Below are 17,762 nucleotides of genomic sequence, written 5' to 3'. Positions count from 1 at the left end.
CAGTCACTACATAATAACTGCCTTCTGAGAGTATGTCCACAGTTTTTGGTTAGTTTAGTTATAGTGTGTAGGTAAGGATTAAGCTTTATAATGACAGCGAGCCCTAGATAGTGTAATTGCAAGAGCTCTGGATCCAAGAAATTGGAATAATCCTCTTCCTCCATTCCCCTCCCTCCTTCCTCTGATGAATCGTGATCATTTTTTGTTCATGTGTGGCCCCTGTGGGTTTAGTGCCCCCTCCCCAGAGTGTAATACTGCACCAAGCGACATAACGTGTGTTCATCCAACAGGCACTTCAACCGTGGTGGCTTCAAGAACTGGGATGACCCTGGACTACACTTCAAACTCCATGAACCAATGATAATTAAATCCCTCGCTACACAAACTATATTTGACCTACCCTTAGGTATGTAGCACTGTATACCTTAGTTGTTTGGTACTGTACACCTTAGTTATGTGGTGCTGTACACCTTAGTTTTGTGATACTTCTTTCTTTTCTTTCAACACACCGGCCGTATCCCACTGAGGCTGGGTGGCCCAAAAGGAAAAACGAAAGTTTCTCCTCTTACATTTAGTAATATATGCAGGAGAAGGGGTTACTGATTTTTCAAGAAATGATGACCCAGCACCTCTTATAGTCTGGGCAAAATTACGAGGGCACTGAACACTCCCATGACTGCCAGATGAGTTGACCGGGCGGCCACAGGTCTTGTCTGTAGCCAGCATTCACTCACATTGTTCATGCTGCAGTTGTTGGTGGTGATTCTTTGAGTTTTGTGCAATTCTTAGCTTATTTTTCTTATATTCAGCATTAGCTATGGCTAATAAGAGTAGTAGGTTGGTAGACAGCAACCACCCAGGGAGGTACTACCGTCCTGCCAAGTGAGTGTAAAGCAAAAGCCTGTAATTGTTTTACATGATGGTAGGATTGCTGGTGTCTTTTGTCTGTCTCGTAAATATGCAAGATTACAGGTATGTCTTGCTACTTCTACTTACACTTAGGTCACACTACACATACATGTACAAGCATATATAGACACACCCCTCTGGGTTTTCTTCTATTTTCTTTCTAGTTCTTGTTTATTTCCTCTTATCACCATGGGGAAGTGGAACAGAATTCTTCCTCCGTAAGCCATGTGTGCTGTAAGAAACGACTAAAATGCCGGGATCAAGGGCCTAGTAACTCCTTCTCCTGTATAAATTACTAAATTTAAAAAGAGAAACTTGGGTTTTTCTTTTTGGGCCACCCTGTCTTGGTGGGATACAGCCGGTTTGTTGGAAGAAAAAAAATACATGAGTGGGTGTGGGTGAGTGTGAATTGGACCTGACTAGCTTGTGCTACTAGGTCTGATGCCGTGACCTGACTAGGTGGGTCATTGGGCTAATCTGGGGTGGGGACATGGACCTGATTCGCATAGGTCAATAGGCCTGCTGCAGTATTCCTTCTTTCTTATGTTCTTAAATATAGTACAAGGTATGATAGAGCACGTAATGAAAGTAGTTTGTTAGATTATGTATTGGTGGATAAAAGGTTGATGGGTAGGCTCCAGGATGTACATATTTATAGAGGGGCAACTGATATTCTTCTTCTTTCAACAAACCGGCCATATCCCACCGAGGCAGGGTGGCCCAAAAATAAAAACGAAAGTTTCTCTTTTCAAATTTAGTAATTTATACAGAAGGGGTTACTAGCCCCTTGTTCCCGGCATTTTAGTCGCTTTTTACAACATGCATGGCTTACGGAGGAAGAATTCTGCTCCACTTCCCCATGGAGACAAGAGGAAATAAACAAGAACAAGAACTAGAAAGAAAATAGCAGAAAACCCAGAAGGGTGTGTATATATATGCTTGTACATGTATGTGTAGTGTGACCTAAGTGTAAGTAGAAGTAGCAAGACGTACCTGAAAGCTTGCAAGTTCGTGAGACAGAAAAGAGACACCAGCAATCCTACCATCATGTAAAACAATTACAGGCTTTCGTTTTACAATCACTTGGCAGGACGGTAGTACCTCCCTGGGCGTTTGTTGTCTACCAACCTACTACCTAGAAGGGCAACTGATATATCGGATCATTATTTAGCTGTAGCTACAGTTAGAGTAAGAGGTAGATGGGACAAGAGGAAAATGGCAACAAGAAGTAAGAGGGAGGTGAAAGTGTATAAACTAAGGGAAAAGGAAGTTTGGGTGAGATATAAGCAACTATTGGCAGAAAGGTGGGCTAGTGCAAGTATGAGTAGTGGGAGGGGTTGAAGAGGGTTGGAATAGTTTTCAAAATTCAGTATTAGAATGTGGGGCAGAAGTTTGTGGTTATAGGAGGGTGAGTGCAGGAGGAAAGAGGAGTGATTGGTGGAATGGTGAAGTAAAGGGTGTGATAAAAGAGAAAAAGGTAGCCTTTGAGAGGTTTTTACAAAGCAGAAGTGTTATAAGAAGAGCAGAGTATATGGAGAGTAAAAGAAAGGTGAAGAGAGGGGTGAGAGAGTGCAAAAGGAGAGCAGATGATAGAGTGGGAGAGGCACTGTCAAAAATTTTTAATGAAAAAATGAAAAAAATTTGGAGTGAGTTAAATAGTCAACTATGAAACAGTAATCCTGACAACCCTCAACTTCCAGACCTTTGTGAAAGAGAGAGAGGGGGAGAGAGGGATCTTAGCCCCCTTATTCTTGCTGCCTACTTTTGCCGTGTTGGAGATAATTTCTCCACAGTGATTATCTCTGCAGTTCCAATAAATTTTGAAATTTACTACTACTTATAAAGTGGTAATACTGCAACATTCTTTGTAATTGTATTAATTAGTAAACCTGTTTTATTTATACTAATGTTTAACTTTCTATCAGTCTGTGGGGTTTGAGAGACACTGGGAGGTGTATAGTTAGTGGGTCAGAGGTGTATTATTGAATTATTATTATTAGGTAAACTCTTGTCAGTACAGCAAGACTTTGGCCCCAAAGGTGTGGGGAAATCAGTGGTGTACTTGTACATTATTAGGGTATCCCGCACCCCTTACTCCAAAAAAAAAAAAATTGAAACATATCCACCATCTTTCATTCAATCACTGCCTTGCCAGAAGTATGCTGACATCACAGTTCAGATCATCTTCTGAACTGCAGCATCCTCACCCCTCTTTCAGAAAGCAGGCTTTACTGTACTTTACACCTCCAGGATTCAAGTCTGACTAATTGGTTTCCCTGAATCTCTTCACGATGTTAACTTGTCCACAATCCAGTGGCATTCCAAGTCATCAGCACCACTTGTCTCCACTCGCTGTCTGACAGGTTCACACAAGCCTGTTAAATGTTCAAACTTCTAGCCCCCATCTCTTCCAAGGACAATCCCTACCCTTCCTTCATTTCACCCCATACACATTTCTCCTAGTTATCCTATTTTGCTTCATCCTCTCTAAATGTTCAGACCACCTCAACACCATCTCTGCCCTATTGAGTTATAGTTTTGGTAACCCCAATTCTTCTTTTAATCTTATGCTTTGAATTCTCTGCATGATATTGATGCCATGCATTACATTCCAAGACTGCCTCCAGCATCTTCTCTATATAATTTAAAATCCATTCGTCATACCCAGTTAAGTGTTGGTACCACTAGACTGGTACACTCCCATTGTTGCCTTGTTGGTGACACTGTTGAAGTGTCACTAAATAAACAAATGAGAGGTGTAGAGACATGGGCACAAGCAATGTGATGAGATTTGTTATTGACAGTTGTTTCACCCACCCAGCAGGCAAAACATTGACAGTAATGATGACTTGGTAAACTACAGAAGCCCACTGCATAGATGATGTATTGTCAGTATTGTATCTCGTTGCACTACATTTGTGTGTGTTTTCGAGTGAAAGGTGTAGTGAACAGTATCACAGGTCACTACACCTGTCCCTAGGTTTGGAAAGACATGTAAGAAAACACTAGGACATATTTATTAGAAAACGTTTCAGCCCTGGGATCGGTCAAGATCTCAGGACCGAAATTTTTTCTAATAAATATGTCCTAGTGTTTGCTTACATGTCTTTCTAAACCAATTTGTAGGGCTCTGTTACCAAGGTTTATGCCACACATACCCTTAAGCAATTCATACATTTTTATTATTATATTATCACACTGGCCGATTCCCACCAAGGCAGGGTGGCCTGAAAAAGAAAAACTTTCAGCATCATTCACTCCATCACTGTCTTGCCAGAAGGGTGCTTTACACTACAGTTTTTAAACTGCAACATTAACACCCCTCCTTCAGAGTGCAGGCACTGTACTTCCCATCTCCAGGACTCAAGTCCGGCCTGCCGGTTTCCCTGAACCCCTTCATAAATGTTACTTTGCTCACACTCCAACAGCACGTCAAGTATTAAAAACCATTCGTCTCCATTCACTCCTATCAAACACGCTCACGCACGCCTGCTGGAAGTCCAAGCCCCTCGCACACAAAACCTCCTTTACCCCCTCCCTCCAACCTTTCCTAGGCCAACCCCTACCCCGTCTTCCTTCCACTACAGACTGATACACTCTTGAAGTCATTCTGTTTCGCTCCATTCTCTCTACATGTCCGAACCACCTCAACAACCCTTCCTCAGCCCTCTGGACAACAGTTTTGGTAATCCCGCACCTCCTCCTAACTTCCGAACTACGAATTCTCTGCATTATATTCACACCACACATTGCCCTCAGACATGACATTTCCACTGCCTCCAGCCTTCTCCTCGCTGCAACATTCATCACCCATGCTTCACACCCATATAAGAGTGTTGGTAAAACTATACTCTCATACATTCCCCTCTTTGCCTCCAAGGACAAAGTTCTTTGTCTCCACAGACTCCTAAGTGCACCACTCACCCTTTTCCCCTCATCAATTTTATGATTCACCTCATCCTTCATAGACCCATCCGCTGACACGTCCACTCCCAAATATCTGAATACATTCACCTCCTCCATACTCTCTCCCTCCAATCTGATATCCAATCTTTCATCACCTAATATTTTTGTTATCCTCATAACCTTACTCTTTCCTGTATTCACTTTTAATATTCTTCTTTTGCACACCCTACCAAATTCATCCACCAATCTCTGCAACTTCTCTTCAGAATCTCCCAAGAGCACAGTGTCATCAGCAAAGAGCAACTGTGACAACTCCCACTTTATGTGTGATTCTTTATCTTTTAACTCCACGCCTCTTGTCAAGACCCTTGCATTTATCTTTTACTCCACGCCTCTTGTCAAGACCCTCGCATTTACTTCTCTTACAACCCCATCTATAAATATATTAAACAACCACGGTGACATCACACTTCCTTGTCTAAGGCCTACTTTTACTGGGAAATAATTTCCCTCTTTCCTATGTACTCTAACTTGAGCCTCACTATCCTCGTAAAAACTCTTCACTGCTTTCAGTAACCTACCTCCTACACCATACACCTGCAACATCTGCCACATTGCCCCCCTATCCACCCTGTCATATGCCTTTTCCAAATCCATAAATGCCACAAAGACCTCTTTAGCCTTATCTAAATACTGTTCACTTATATGTTTCACTGTAAACACCTGGTCCACACACCCCCTACCTTTCCTAAAGCCTCCTTGTTCATCTGCTATCCTATTCTCCATCTTACTTTTAATTCTTTCAATAATAACTCTACCATGCACTTTACCAGGTATACTCAACAGACTTATCCCCCTATAATTTTTGCACTCTCTTTTGTCCCCTTTGCCTTTATACAAAGGAACTATGCATGCTCTCTGCCAATCCCTAGGTACCTTACCCTCTTCCATACATTTATTAAATAATTGCACCAACCACTCCAAAACTATATCCCCACCTGCTTTTAACATTTCTATCTTTATCCCATCAATCCCGGCTGCCTTACCCCCTTTCATTTTACCTACTGCCTCACGAACTTCCCCCACACTCACAACTGGCTTTTCCTCATTCCTACAAGATGTTATTCCTCCTTGCCCTATACACGAAATCACAGCTTCCCTATCTTCATCAACATTTAACAATTCCTCAAAATATTCCCTCCATCTTCCCAATACCTCTAACTCTCCATTTAATAACTCTCCTCTCCTATTTTTAACTGACAAATCCATTTGTTCTCTAGGCTTCCTTAACTTGTTAATCTCACTCCAAAACTTTTTCTTATTTTCAACAAAATTTGTTGATAACATCTCACCCACTCTCTCATTTGCTCTCTTTTTACATTGCTTCACCACTCTCTTAACCTCTCTCTTTTTCTCCATATACTCTTCCCTCCTTGCATCACTTCTACTTTGTAAAAACTTCTCATATGCTAACTTTTTCTCCCTTACTACTCTCTTTACATCATCATTCCACCAATCGCTCCTCTTCCCTCCCGCACCCACTTTCCTGTAACCACAAACTTCTGCTGAACACTCTAACACTACATTTTTAAACCTACCCCATACCTCTTCGACCCCATTGCCTATGCTCTCATTAGCCCATCTATCCTCCAATAGCTGTTTATATCTTTCCGTAACTGCCTCCTCTTTTAGTTTATAAACCTTCACCTCTCTCTTCCCTGATGCTTCTATTCTCCTTGTATCCCATCTACCTTTTACTCTCAGTGTAGCTACAACTAGAAAGTGATCTGATGTATATGTGGCCCCTCTATAAACATGTACATCCTGAAGTCTACTCAACAGTCTTTTATCTACCAATACATAATCCAACAAACTACTGTCATTTCGCCCTACATCATATCTTGTATACTTATTTATCCTCTTTTTCTTAAAATATGTATTACCTATAACTAAACCCCTTTCTATACAAAGTTCAATCAAAGGGCTCCCATTATCATTTACACCTGGCACCCCAAACTTACTTACCACACCCTCTCTAAAAGTTTCTCCTACTTTAGCATTCAGGTCCCCTACCACAATTACTCTCTCACTTGGTTCAAGGGCTCTTATACATTCACTTAACATCTCCCAAAATCTCTCTCTCTCCTCTGCATTCCTCTCTTCTCCAGGTGCATACACGCATACATACATATCAACACTTATGGTAAAGTGTAGTATCAAAAGAATTCTTGCCTGTATAATAAGGGTAAACTCTGCCTTTCTTAATTGGTACAAAATATTTATGACTCGGTGTTATGCAGGGTTCTCCATGACATCGTATGTACATATTAGTGGGGAAGTGTGCCATAATAATATGAATATTGTAGTTGTAAGGAATAATTTTATAATTCATAATGTGCTTTTGGAGGTACTGTAAAGTACTCTAACTATAATTATAAAGAATGGAGTTAGTGATTTATTTTCCAAGGATGTTTGGGCACGCAGAGTAAGCGTGGGGGAGGAGGTCACGTGACCTCCTCCCCCACGCTTACTCTGCGTACCCAAACATCCTTGGAAAATAAATCACTAACTCCATTCTTTATAATTATAGTTAGAGTACTTTACAGTACCTCCAAAAGCACATTATGAATTATAAAATTATTCCTTACAACTACAATATTCATATTATGGCACACTTCCCCACTAATATGTACATACGATGTCATGGAGAACCCTGCATAACACTCGGGAAATCGTAATAACACAATTAGAAACAAATCATGGAATGGGTGGGACTTAAGCCCATGATGAGAGAGTCCTGAAACTCACAGGTCAGGGTTAACCACTTGGCCAGCTGGCTACAATAAGATCCATCCTGCTAGGTATAGTTCTGTACACCATAGGAAGGTTAGCATCAGCCACCACTGTGGTCACAGTGGTGGCTCATGTTAACCTTGTGGTGTATAGAAATACAGGTACTCCTCACTTAACGACCGAGTTCCATTCCTAAGAGTTGGTTATAAGCGATCCATTCCTAAGAGTAGGTCAGTAAGCAAATTGGTTGTTAAACAAGGAGCTGCCCTTTCTGATATTTCAAGCATACTGTACTGGTGGTGGGTTTGTGTCAACCATCTTTAGATATTGTTTTAATGTCACCTTTGCACCATTTATAACATTTTTACTATACAGCCTATCCTCACTTAGCAACGCCTTGGACTTATGACGGACACTCTGACCAGTATTCATACCTAAATAATGTACATATTAGAACTGATTTCCTCTATTCTGTTTGTTTCATTATACAGAACATTACTGTATAAACATTTAAAAATATACCAGAAATGTTATAACTGGTGCAAAGGTGATATTAAAACAATGTCAAAGATGGTTGACACAAACTCACTACTACCATTATTGTATGCTCCTCACTTGGCGATGAATTCATTTACTGACGTTGTCTTAGGAATGGAACTCCGTCGTTAAGTGAGGAGAGATTGTATTAAAAACAGAAGTGGGCATTAAAAAACAATAAAAAAGTAAAATACACATACAATACGGTGGTTGGAGAGCTGGTCGTAAGTCCAATTGGTCATTAAGTCAGGAGTACCTGTATACCTAGTTGGATGGATCTTGTTAGAGCCAGCTGGCCCAGTGGTTAACACTCTGGCCTCTTAGTTTTAGTACTCGCTTGTCATGGCTTCAATCCCCACCTGTTCCCCCCCCCCCCCACTCCTTTTTTTTTTAAATTTGGATTTTTATGTTTATAAATGTTCATAAGGAACATTCAAAGCATATTTTATGATAATTGTAATGTTAAGTGGACTTTACTATCAAGAGCACCTTATATACTGTGTGTAAACTATCAGGGGGGTCTGTTACCTACCAGTCTAACCAATTAATATTTGTCCAAACTAGTGTATGGTTAACATTTTTGCTTGGTTATAGTGTACAAGTTGAAGATACTGAGTGTGCTGGTGGCACAGATCCTGACTTATGCCTCAGTGAGAGACATTATTGATGACAATATAGAGAAGCTGCGGGAGGTGAAGAACAAGCTGCGTCTGCACCAGTTAGCACAGATCAAGAAGGAGAAGGAAATTAACTCTGCCAGGTACCATTATAGTTTTCACTATTTCTTCATAATACAAAAAGTACAAAAATTTAATATGGAATAAGTACTGTAATGTATTATGTACAGTGTTTCCATCTCTGGCTGCATAGATATATAAGTAGTACTGCATGTGTTTATGTGAGTACTTTCATACCAGGGGAAAACAGGAAGATGCTACTAATTACAGTATTGATGAACAATAATATTTTCAGCTGTGTGGTTTAGGATCAGTGGGGATGTTACAGTTGGAAGGGTCATCTGAACTGCATTGTTGGCATGACTCTGGTAAGACAGTGATGGAGTGAATGATGGTGCAGGCTTTTTCTTTTTCTGGTCACCATACTTTGGTGGAAGATGGCAAGTGTGTTAATAAGAAAAAAAAATTATTTTACACAAATAACTCGCACATAGGAAACCGAAACTTATGGCGATGCTTTGGTCCGACTTAGACCATTAACTAGTCACGTAGAAGCATGAAGGAAAGGGAGCCAGAATATATATGAGGGGATGGGAGTAATAGTAGTAGTAATAACAGTGGCAGTAAGAAAGTAGTGGTGGTAGTGATAAAAGGAGCAGAGAGTGGACTATTAGCAAAGAAAAAATTAGTAGTCGTAGTGGAGGTAGTCTATGAGAACATGATATGACCATATTACAGTAATTTGGTTATATGCATCTTGTTTTAATGAAAATATAAACCAAGATTTTTCCATTTACGTATTAGTGTGGGGCAGTGGTTTAGTGTTTACTTGGGAGTAGAGTGGCTTGATGAAACTGCTTTAACGCAAGCCTGGATTAACCCAAGCTTGGGTTAATGCAAGGTTGGATTAACACGAGGCCGGGTTAATGCTAGGCTGGGTTAATGCTAGGCTGGATTAACACAAGGCTGGGTTAACGCAAGGCTGGGTTAACGCAAGACTGGGTTAATGCGAGGCTGGATTTATACTTCGTGCTGTCACTTTAACTGACATCTCGGCAGCAACATTGCCCAAAGCTTGTCTATTATCTCCAATGCTTGCTTGAAATGTCCACTCTGTAACAGCATGTGTACACTGTGGTTCATGTATTGTAGACTGCAGGAGAAGCGCGAGCGCAAGCAGAAAGAGCGTGATCGACTGCTCAGGGAGGCGGAGAAAAAAGCTGCTGCTGCAGCTATGACTGGGGAAGCTGACAATCCCATCGAGCTGGACGAGGACGAGGAGGAAGACGATGACGAGGAAGAGGAGGATGAAAGTGAGAAGGCAGCACGAGAAGAAAAAGAGGAGAAGAACAAGGAAGCAAGAAAGCAAGACTTTCTAAAACGAGAGAGAGAGCTGATGCAGCAGGTGAGTCGAGGGTTTACTTAACTTTATTCGTGTTTTGGATTCTCTCTCTTCTCCTCCACACTTCACTTCCTGCTTCTCTTTTCATACTCTTCAGTTTTTGCTTTCAGTTTCTCTTCATTCTGTAGTTCCTGCTTTCAGTTTCTTTTCATTCTTTAGCTTCTGCTTTCAGCTTTTGTCTACACTTCTTTCAGCTGTGCTAATCTCACAATTTTCATAACCCCCCTTTCTCCTGTAACCTAAAGTAGAAAATATATTATTTTTGTTTTTATGCTTTCAAAATTGTTCTTTGTTTCAAGTGGACATAGTAAATGTGCTGTGGATAGATGGTACTGTATGTGCAACATGTTGCTGGATGGGACATGGGAGTGTAGTGGATGGGACATGGGAGCATAATGGATGGGTCATGGAAGTGTAATGGATGGGACACGGGAGCATAGTGGATGGGACATGGAAGCATAGCAGATGGTACATGGGAGTGTAGTGGATGAGGTGAGGCACTACAGTGATGATGGGCATTTTTCACATCAACCATCTTTCATCATAATGGGATGGATAAGAAAAAATCCACCACTCCATCAGAGTGCTGGCATTGTACTTTCCACATCCATGATTGTCATATCTCCATCACTCCTTCAGTGTGCAGGCACTATACCTCCTACCCCCAGAACTGTAACATCCTCACCCATCCTTCGGAGTGCAGGCATTGTACTTCCCACTTCTAGGACTGAAATTCAGCTAACCAGTGTTGCCGAAGTCTTTCATAAATGATACCTGACTCACACTTTAGAGTCTGAAAATGGAAGTGATGACTCAGGTGGGTTAGTTCAGGATTATCCAGTCATTAAAACCATGGTTGTAGCCCCATAACACAAAAATTGGAAGCAGAGCAATCACAAAAACTTAGACAAATGTCACTAATGTCCCACATTATCAAAATCTTTGAAAGCTCTATTTTTCTAAACACAAGCAACGATAAGAGTTGCACAACCCAGTCTACAAGGTTTCAGAGCTTGTTGATTCTGCCTCTTGCACTTGCAACATGGTCTTCTATGCATTGAAAAACTAGCAAGATGCAGAAGTATACACAAACTTTGCAAAAGCCTTCGACAAGTGTGACCATGGTGTAATAGCATGTACAATTTAGCAATAGTCAACAAAGTAAAAATCATAGGCTTCTATAGGGAGAAGCTCTCTTCCTCAAGGCTCAATACTTAACCCAATTCTACTTTTCATTTTTATATCTGACATCTGCAGAGATATTAATCATGATATAAAGAAGGCTTCTAGTAGACCAAAGAGAGCATTATGATGTTTAACCCTTTGAGGGTTTCGGCCGTACTAGTACGGCTTACGACCCAGGGTTTTTGACGTACTAGTACGCCTAAATTCCAGTGCCTTCAAATCTAATGAGAGAAAGCTGGTAGGCCTACATGTGAAAGAATGGGTCTATGTGGTCAGTGTGCGCAGTATAAAAAAAATCCTGCAGCACACAGTGCGTAATGAGAAAAAAAAACTTTGACCGTGTTTTTGAAATAAAACAGCGACTTTGCACTGTATTTTCGTATGGTATTTATTGTTGTATTCTAGTTTTCTTGGTCTCATTTTATAGAATGGAAGATATATTACAGAAATTGAGGTGATTTTGACTGGATTTACAATGAAAAGTACCTTGAAATTGAGCGCAAAGTAGCAGAAATGTTCGATTTTTATCAAAGTTCAAAAGTAAACAAATCATGCCAAGCATCCAATACACGTCAACTGGTGAGTCTAATATTCTTTCACAAGTGCATTGATATTATTTATACCATTTCTACACTAATGCAGTAGTCTGCATAACAGTAACTCTTCTATTTTTGTAAGAATAAAAATTCAGAATGGAAAGCCAAAGAAATATAAGAGAGGCCTGGGGATGTGACTAACGAACAGAGAACTTGTTATTTTAGTGCCAGGAATGTCTTTTTTGTTTATTCTGGACCCTATTCGGAAATTGGCATCTTTTGAAATTTGCGTGAAATTGGCAAAATTGCTAAATTCTGACCACTTTATTGGATGGTTGAAATTGGTAAATGGGTGGTTTCTTGTACTCATTCGATAGAAAAAATGGAGTTCTAGCGAAATAGTTATGATTTTTGTCGACTAGTACATTGGAATTAGTCGAAAATAGGGCTCAAAGTGGGCAAAATCACCGATACGTAAACATCGTCAAGACCGCTAACTTCGCGAGAGCATAATTCCGTAAGTTTTCCATCAAATTTCATATTTTTGGTGTCATTATGATCGGGAAAATATTCTCTATCTTTTCATAAGAAAAAAATTTTTTTTTTTTTTTTAAATTTGGCCGACCCTGAAAACAAGTTTTGGAGAGGGCCTGTCGACCCTCAAAGGGTTAAGGTTGATAAATTCCAGTTACTGCACTATGGAAAATTTGAGAATTAGAAACTGGAACCAAAGTAAAACAAATTTGAACCATTAAATAGAGCAGGGGAAGACTGAGAGTGTGAACAAGGTAACATTTACTAAGGTATTTGGGAAACTGGTTAGCTGGACTTTGAGTCCTGGAGGTGAGATGTACAATTCCTGCACTCTGAAGGGAGGATAAGGATGTTGCAGTTTGGAAGGCCATCTGGACTATATCAGCATGTTTCTGTCAAGACAATGATTGAATGAATGACAGTAAATGTGAGTCTGCTTTTTATTGGGAGATAGCTGACATGTTAAAAATCTTTATATGTTAACTCATGTATTTTGTAGTGATTTCTTCTCATACTGCAGCTTGTTTATTTATGTTGTAATGGAAAATAGACAAAGTAGGATTTCATATTGTCTGTCTCTAGTAATTCAAATAAAATTGTCAAATTTTAATAATTATCTTTTATTCTCAGGTTCTTAATATGGCACAGGGTGTTAACTGTACTCCCTTGGGCCAGGACCGAGCATATCGTCGATACTGGTTGTTCAGTTCTCTGCCTGGTTTATTTGTGGAAGATAATGAGCTCAATCCCGGGGTGTGCCGAGACACTCCGACGCCCTACAACCCACAGTCCGCCGCTGAGCTGACAGAAGCACTTGAGAAACGCTCCTTGGTTGAAGCCAAGAAGAACTTGGCAGAAATAACCACCGAGAAAGACGACAAGAACAATAGTGACAAAGAAAATGATGGAAGCCAAAAGCTTGCCAAGCCTCTTACGGTCATCCCCAATAAAAAATTGTTAAAGATGCCTAATAACAATCAGTCGTCAGGTCAGATCAAAACTGAGAAAAATCTGGTGAATTTGTCTTCACCTGCTAATGATGCCAAATCAGATTTAAAAATGAATGGGAATGTACCAAAAATGATGAATTGTGAAGTGAAGTTAGAGGTGATGCCAAATCACAGTGAGTCCACCATTTGTGTTAAATCTGAAAAATCTCTTCCGATATTACCTTCATCCACTAATAGTACTGAATCTGAATTAAAAATGGATGCACTTACACCAAAAATAAATTGTGAGGTGAAGTTGGAAGTGATGACCAATCATAATGAGTTGGTCAGTCCATCAGTCACTAATGGCATGGATTCTATATTAAATACGGCCTTAAACGCACCTGTAATGGTGAATGGTGACAACGAATGTGAAGGCGTCAGTGTCAGAGAGGAGTCAGTGACCTATGGTGTAAATAGTCCTGGACCAGCACCAGATATATTTGGTCTATGTACAGCTGATCCCCAAAGCTGTCCAGTGCACGCTAATAGAAATAATAAACACAAATGGTTCTTTTTCCACAAAATAGAAGACCTGAATTCTCTTATTTCTTCTCTGAATAGTAGAGGTTATCGAGAAGGAGAACTAAAGAATGTGTTAGAGTGCTATAAGACTGCAGCTGAGAATTCCATGAAAGCTTGTCCAGTGTTCAAACTTGATCCATCTCAGGTAGGTCTACTTTATTATGTACATATGAAATTAAGAAAGCCTAGGGAATGAATGGATTTTTCAGTTAAATAGAGAGTAGGGGAGTTAGTAGATGGGGAGCTGGAGGTATTGGGCAGATGGTGTGAATATTTTGAGGAACTTTTAAATGTCTACGAAGAAAGGGAGGCGGCAATTTCTTGCACGGCCAGGGAGGTATAACATCTTTTAGGAGTGAAGAAGAGCAGGATGTGACTGGGGGAGGTGCATGATGCATTACATGGAATGAAAAGGGGTAAAGCAGCTGGAACTGACAGGATCAAAACAAATGTTAAAAGCAGGGGGGGGGGGATATAGTGTTGGAGTGGTTGGCATTTTTATTTAGAAAAGGCATATGATAGTGGATAGGGGAGCAATGTGGCAGATATTGCAAGTATATGGAATAGGTAGTAAGTTACTAAATGCTGTAAAGAGTTTTTATGAGGATAGTGAGGCTCAGGTTAGGGTGTGTAGGAGAGAGAGGGAGATTACTTCCCAGTAAAAGTAGGTCTTATACAGGGATGTGTAATGTCACCATGGTTGTTTAACCCTTAAACGGTCCAAATGTATATATACGTTCACGTGCGTAGCGCCCCAAACGTATATATATATGTGTAATAAAGGTGGTAGAATTACCGACAATATGTAAAGTAAAAGGACACAAGTGCAACTAATGTGACATTTATTGTGGCAACGTTTCGCTCTCCAGGAGCTTTATCAAGCCATTACGTAATGGCTTGATAAAGCTCCTGGAGAGCGAAACGTTGCCACAATAAATGTCACATTAGTTGCACTTGTGTCCTTTTACTTTACATATACAGTGGACCCCCGGTTAACGATCACCTCCAAATGCGACCAATTATGTAAGTGTATTTATGTAAGTGCGTTTGTACGTGTATGTTTGGGGGTCTGAAATGGACTAATCTACATCACAATATTCCTTATGGGAAAAAATTCGGTCAGTACTGGCACCTGAACATACTACTGGAATGAAAAAAGTTCGTTAACCGGGGGTCCACTGTATATATATTTTCTTTGTCATTCATGTAACACTGCCACGATAAGCCTGAGTCACCTAGACATGAGAGAATGGGTGTGCGCACTCACTGTGCACCATATTAAAATAATTGGGGATGCCTGGGTACCATATGCTCTTTTTTTCCTATTAAAATTTTTTTTTTTTTTTTCTCTCAAAAAATTTGGGACGCTATGCGAGTGAACATATACATATATACGTTTGGACCGTTTAGGGGTTAATATATTTATAGATGGGGTTGTAAAAGAAAAAATGCTAGGGTGTTGGGGAGAGGGGTGGGATTAAATTATGGGGAATCAAATACAAAATGGTAGTTGGCATAGTTACTTTTTGCTGATGATACTGTGCTTATGGGAGATTCTAAAGAAAAGTTGCAAAGGTTAGTGGACGAGTTTGGGAGGGTGTGTAAAGGTAGAAAGTTGAAAGTGGGAGTATGGAAGAAGTAAATGTTTTCAGATATTTGGGAGTTGACTTGTCAGCAGATGGATTTATGAAGGATGAGGTTAACCATAGAATTAATGAAGGAAAAAAGGTGAGTGGTGTGTTTAGGTATCTGTGGAGACAAAAAACTTTATCCATGGAGGCAAAGAAGGGAATGTACGAAAGTATAGTGGTACCAACACTTATATGGGTGTGAAACTTGGGTTGCAAATGCTGCAGCAAGGAGGCAGCTGGAGGCAGTGGAGATGTCCTGTCTAAGGACAATGTGTGGTGTAAATATTAATCAGAGAATTCAGAATGTGGAAATTAGGAGGAGGTGTGGAGTTACTAAAAGTATTAGTGAGAGGGCTGTTTCTAGGTTTGTTGAGGTGGTTTGGTCATTTAGAGAGAATGGATCAAATTAGAATGACTTGGAGAGTATAAGTCTGTAGGGGAAGGAAGTCGGGGTAGGGGTTGTCCTCGAGAAGGTTGGAGGTAGGGGCTAAAGGAGGTTTTGTGGGTGAGGGGCTTGGATTTCAAGCAAGCATGCGCGAGTGTGTTAGGAGTGAATGGAGACAAATAGTTTTTGGGACCTGATGAGCTGTTGGAGTGTGAACAGGGTAATATTTTGTGAAGGGATTCAGGGAAACCGGTTATCCGGACTTGAGTCCTGGAAATGGGAAATACACTGCTTGCATTTTAAAGGATGGGTATAGGGTGTTGGCAGTTTGGAGGGACTTCTGAACTGTCATAACTGAGCGCCTCTGCAAAGACAGTGATTATGTATGAGTGATGAATGATGATGAAAGTACAGTGGAACCCCGACTTACAATATTAATTCGTTCCAGAAATCTGTTCGGGTGCCGTTACTGAACGAATTTGCTCCCATGAGGAATATTGTAAATTAGATTAGTCCGTTTCAGACCCCCAAAAATACACTTACAAAAGCACTTACAAAAATACACTTACATAATTGTTCGAGTTGGGAACTGATCATAAGCCAGGGGTCCACTGTATTTTCTTTCTTTTTGGGTCACCCTGCCTCGGTGGGAGACAATCAGCATGTTAAAAAAAAAAAGTGTATAAAAGAGGGGAAGGTACCTAGGGATTGGCAGAGAGTGTGTATAGTTCCTTTATAGGGGATGTAATAATAATGTACAGTACTTCCAAAACTACCACTCAAAAAAATGAATATTGTGCATTTTAATGCATTGTTTTTAACCACTCCAACCATCTATCATAAAGAAAGCATTCTCCATCATTTATTCAACAGCTGCTTTACCAAGTGTACAGGCATTACAGTTCAAATGGCCCTCTAGCCTGTAATATATTCACCCATCCTTCAGAATGCAGGCACTGTTCTCGCCTGCAGAACTCAAATTTGGCAAACTGGTTTATCTGTTGCTTTATGTATACAGTGGACCCCCGGTTAACGATTTTAATCCGTGCAAGAGGGCTCATCGTTATGCGAAATAATCGTTATGCGAATGAATTTTCCCCATAAGAAATAATGGAAATCAAATTAATCCGTGCAAGACGCCCAAAAGTATGAAAAAAAATTTTTTTTACCACATGAAATGTTAATTTTAATACACACAAACTGAAAAAGGCATGCACAATTAAATGACACTTACTTTTATTGAAGATCTGGTGATGATTGATGGGATGGGAGGAGGGGAGAGCATTATCTTCTTACTGTTTAGAAGGGGAATCCCCTTCCATTACGACTTGAGGTAGCAAGTCCTTTTCCGGGGTTACTTCCCTTCTTCTTTTAATGCCACTAGGACCAGCTTGAGAGTCACTGGACCTCTGTCGCACAACAAATCTGTCCATAGAGCTCTGTACCTCCCGTTCCTTTACGATTTGTCTAAAATGGGCCACAACATTGTCATTGAAATAGTCACCAGCACGGCTTGCAACAGCTGTGTCAGGGTGATTTTCATCTATAAAGGTTTGCAGTTCAACCCACTGTGCACACATTTCCTTAATCTTTGAAGTAGGCACAATGGATTCCACAACTGGCATAGGCTTCTCAGGGTTAGCCCCAAACCCTTCAAAATCTTTCTTAATTTCCATACTAATTCTCACCCTTTTTACCACAGGGTTGGCACTAGAAGCTTTCTTGGGGCCCATGGTCACTTATTTTCCAGAAA

At 40.4% G+C, this 17,762-nt stretch overlaps 1 protein-coding gene across 1 annotated transcript in view; it reads left to right on the top strand.

Annotated features, from left to right (window-relative positions):
* LOC128699159 (ATP-dependent chromatin assembly factor large subunit) overlaps window positions 1–17,762 on the top strand; it is a 90,437-nt gene that overhangs the window by 32,869 nt on the left and 39,806 nt on the right. The window contains exons 11-14 of the mRNA XM_070096750.1: window positions 291–406; window positions 8,740–8,905; window positions 9,975–10,227; window positions 13,110–14,138. Of these exons, the coding sequence (XP_069952851.1) occupies window positions 291–406; window positions 8,740–8,905; window positions 9,975–10,227; window positions 13,110–14,138 (1,564 nt within the window). The remainder of the gene's footprint in view (window positions 1–290; window positions 407–8,739; window positions 8,906–9,974; window positions 10,228–13,109; window positions 14,139–17,762) is intronic.

Source organism: Cherax quadricarinatus, chromosome 54 (assembly GCF_038502225.1).
Source record: "Cherax quadricarinatus isolate ZL_2023a chromosome 54, ASM3850222v1, whole genome shotgun sequence".
NCBI lineage: Eukaryota > Metazoa > Arthropoda > Malacostraca > Decapoda > Parastacidae > Cherax > Cherax quadricarinatus.
Note: the sequence above shows the minus strand (reverse complement) of the source record. Positions and strands in the feature narration are given on the sequence as shown.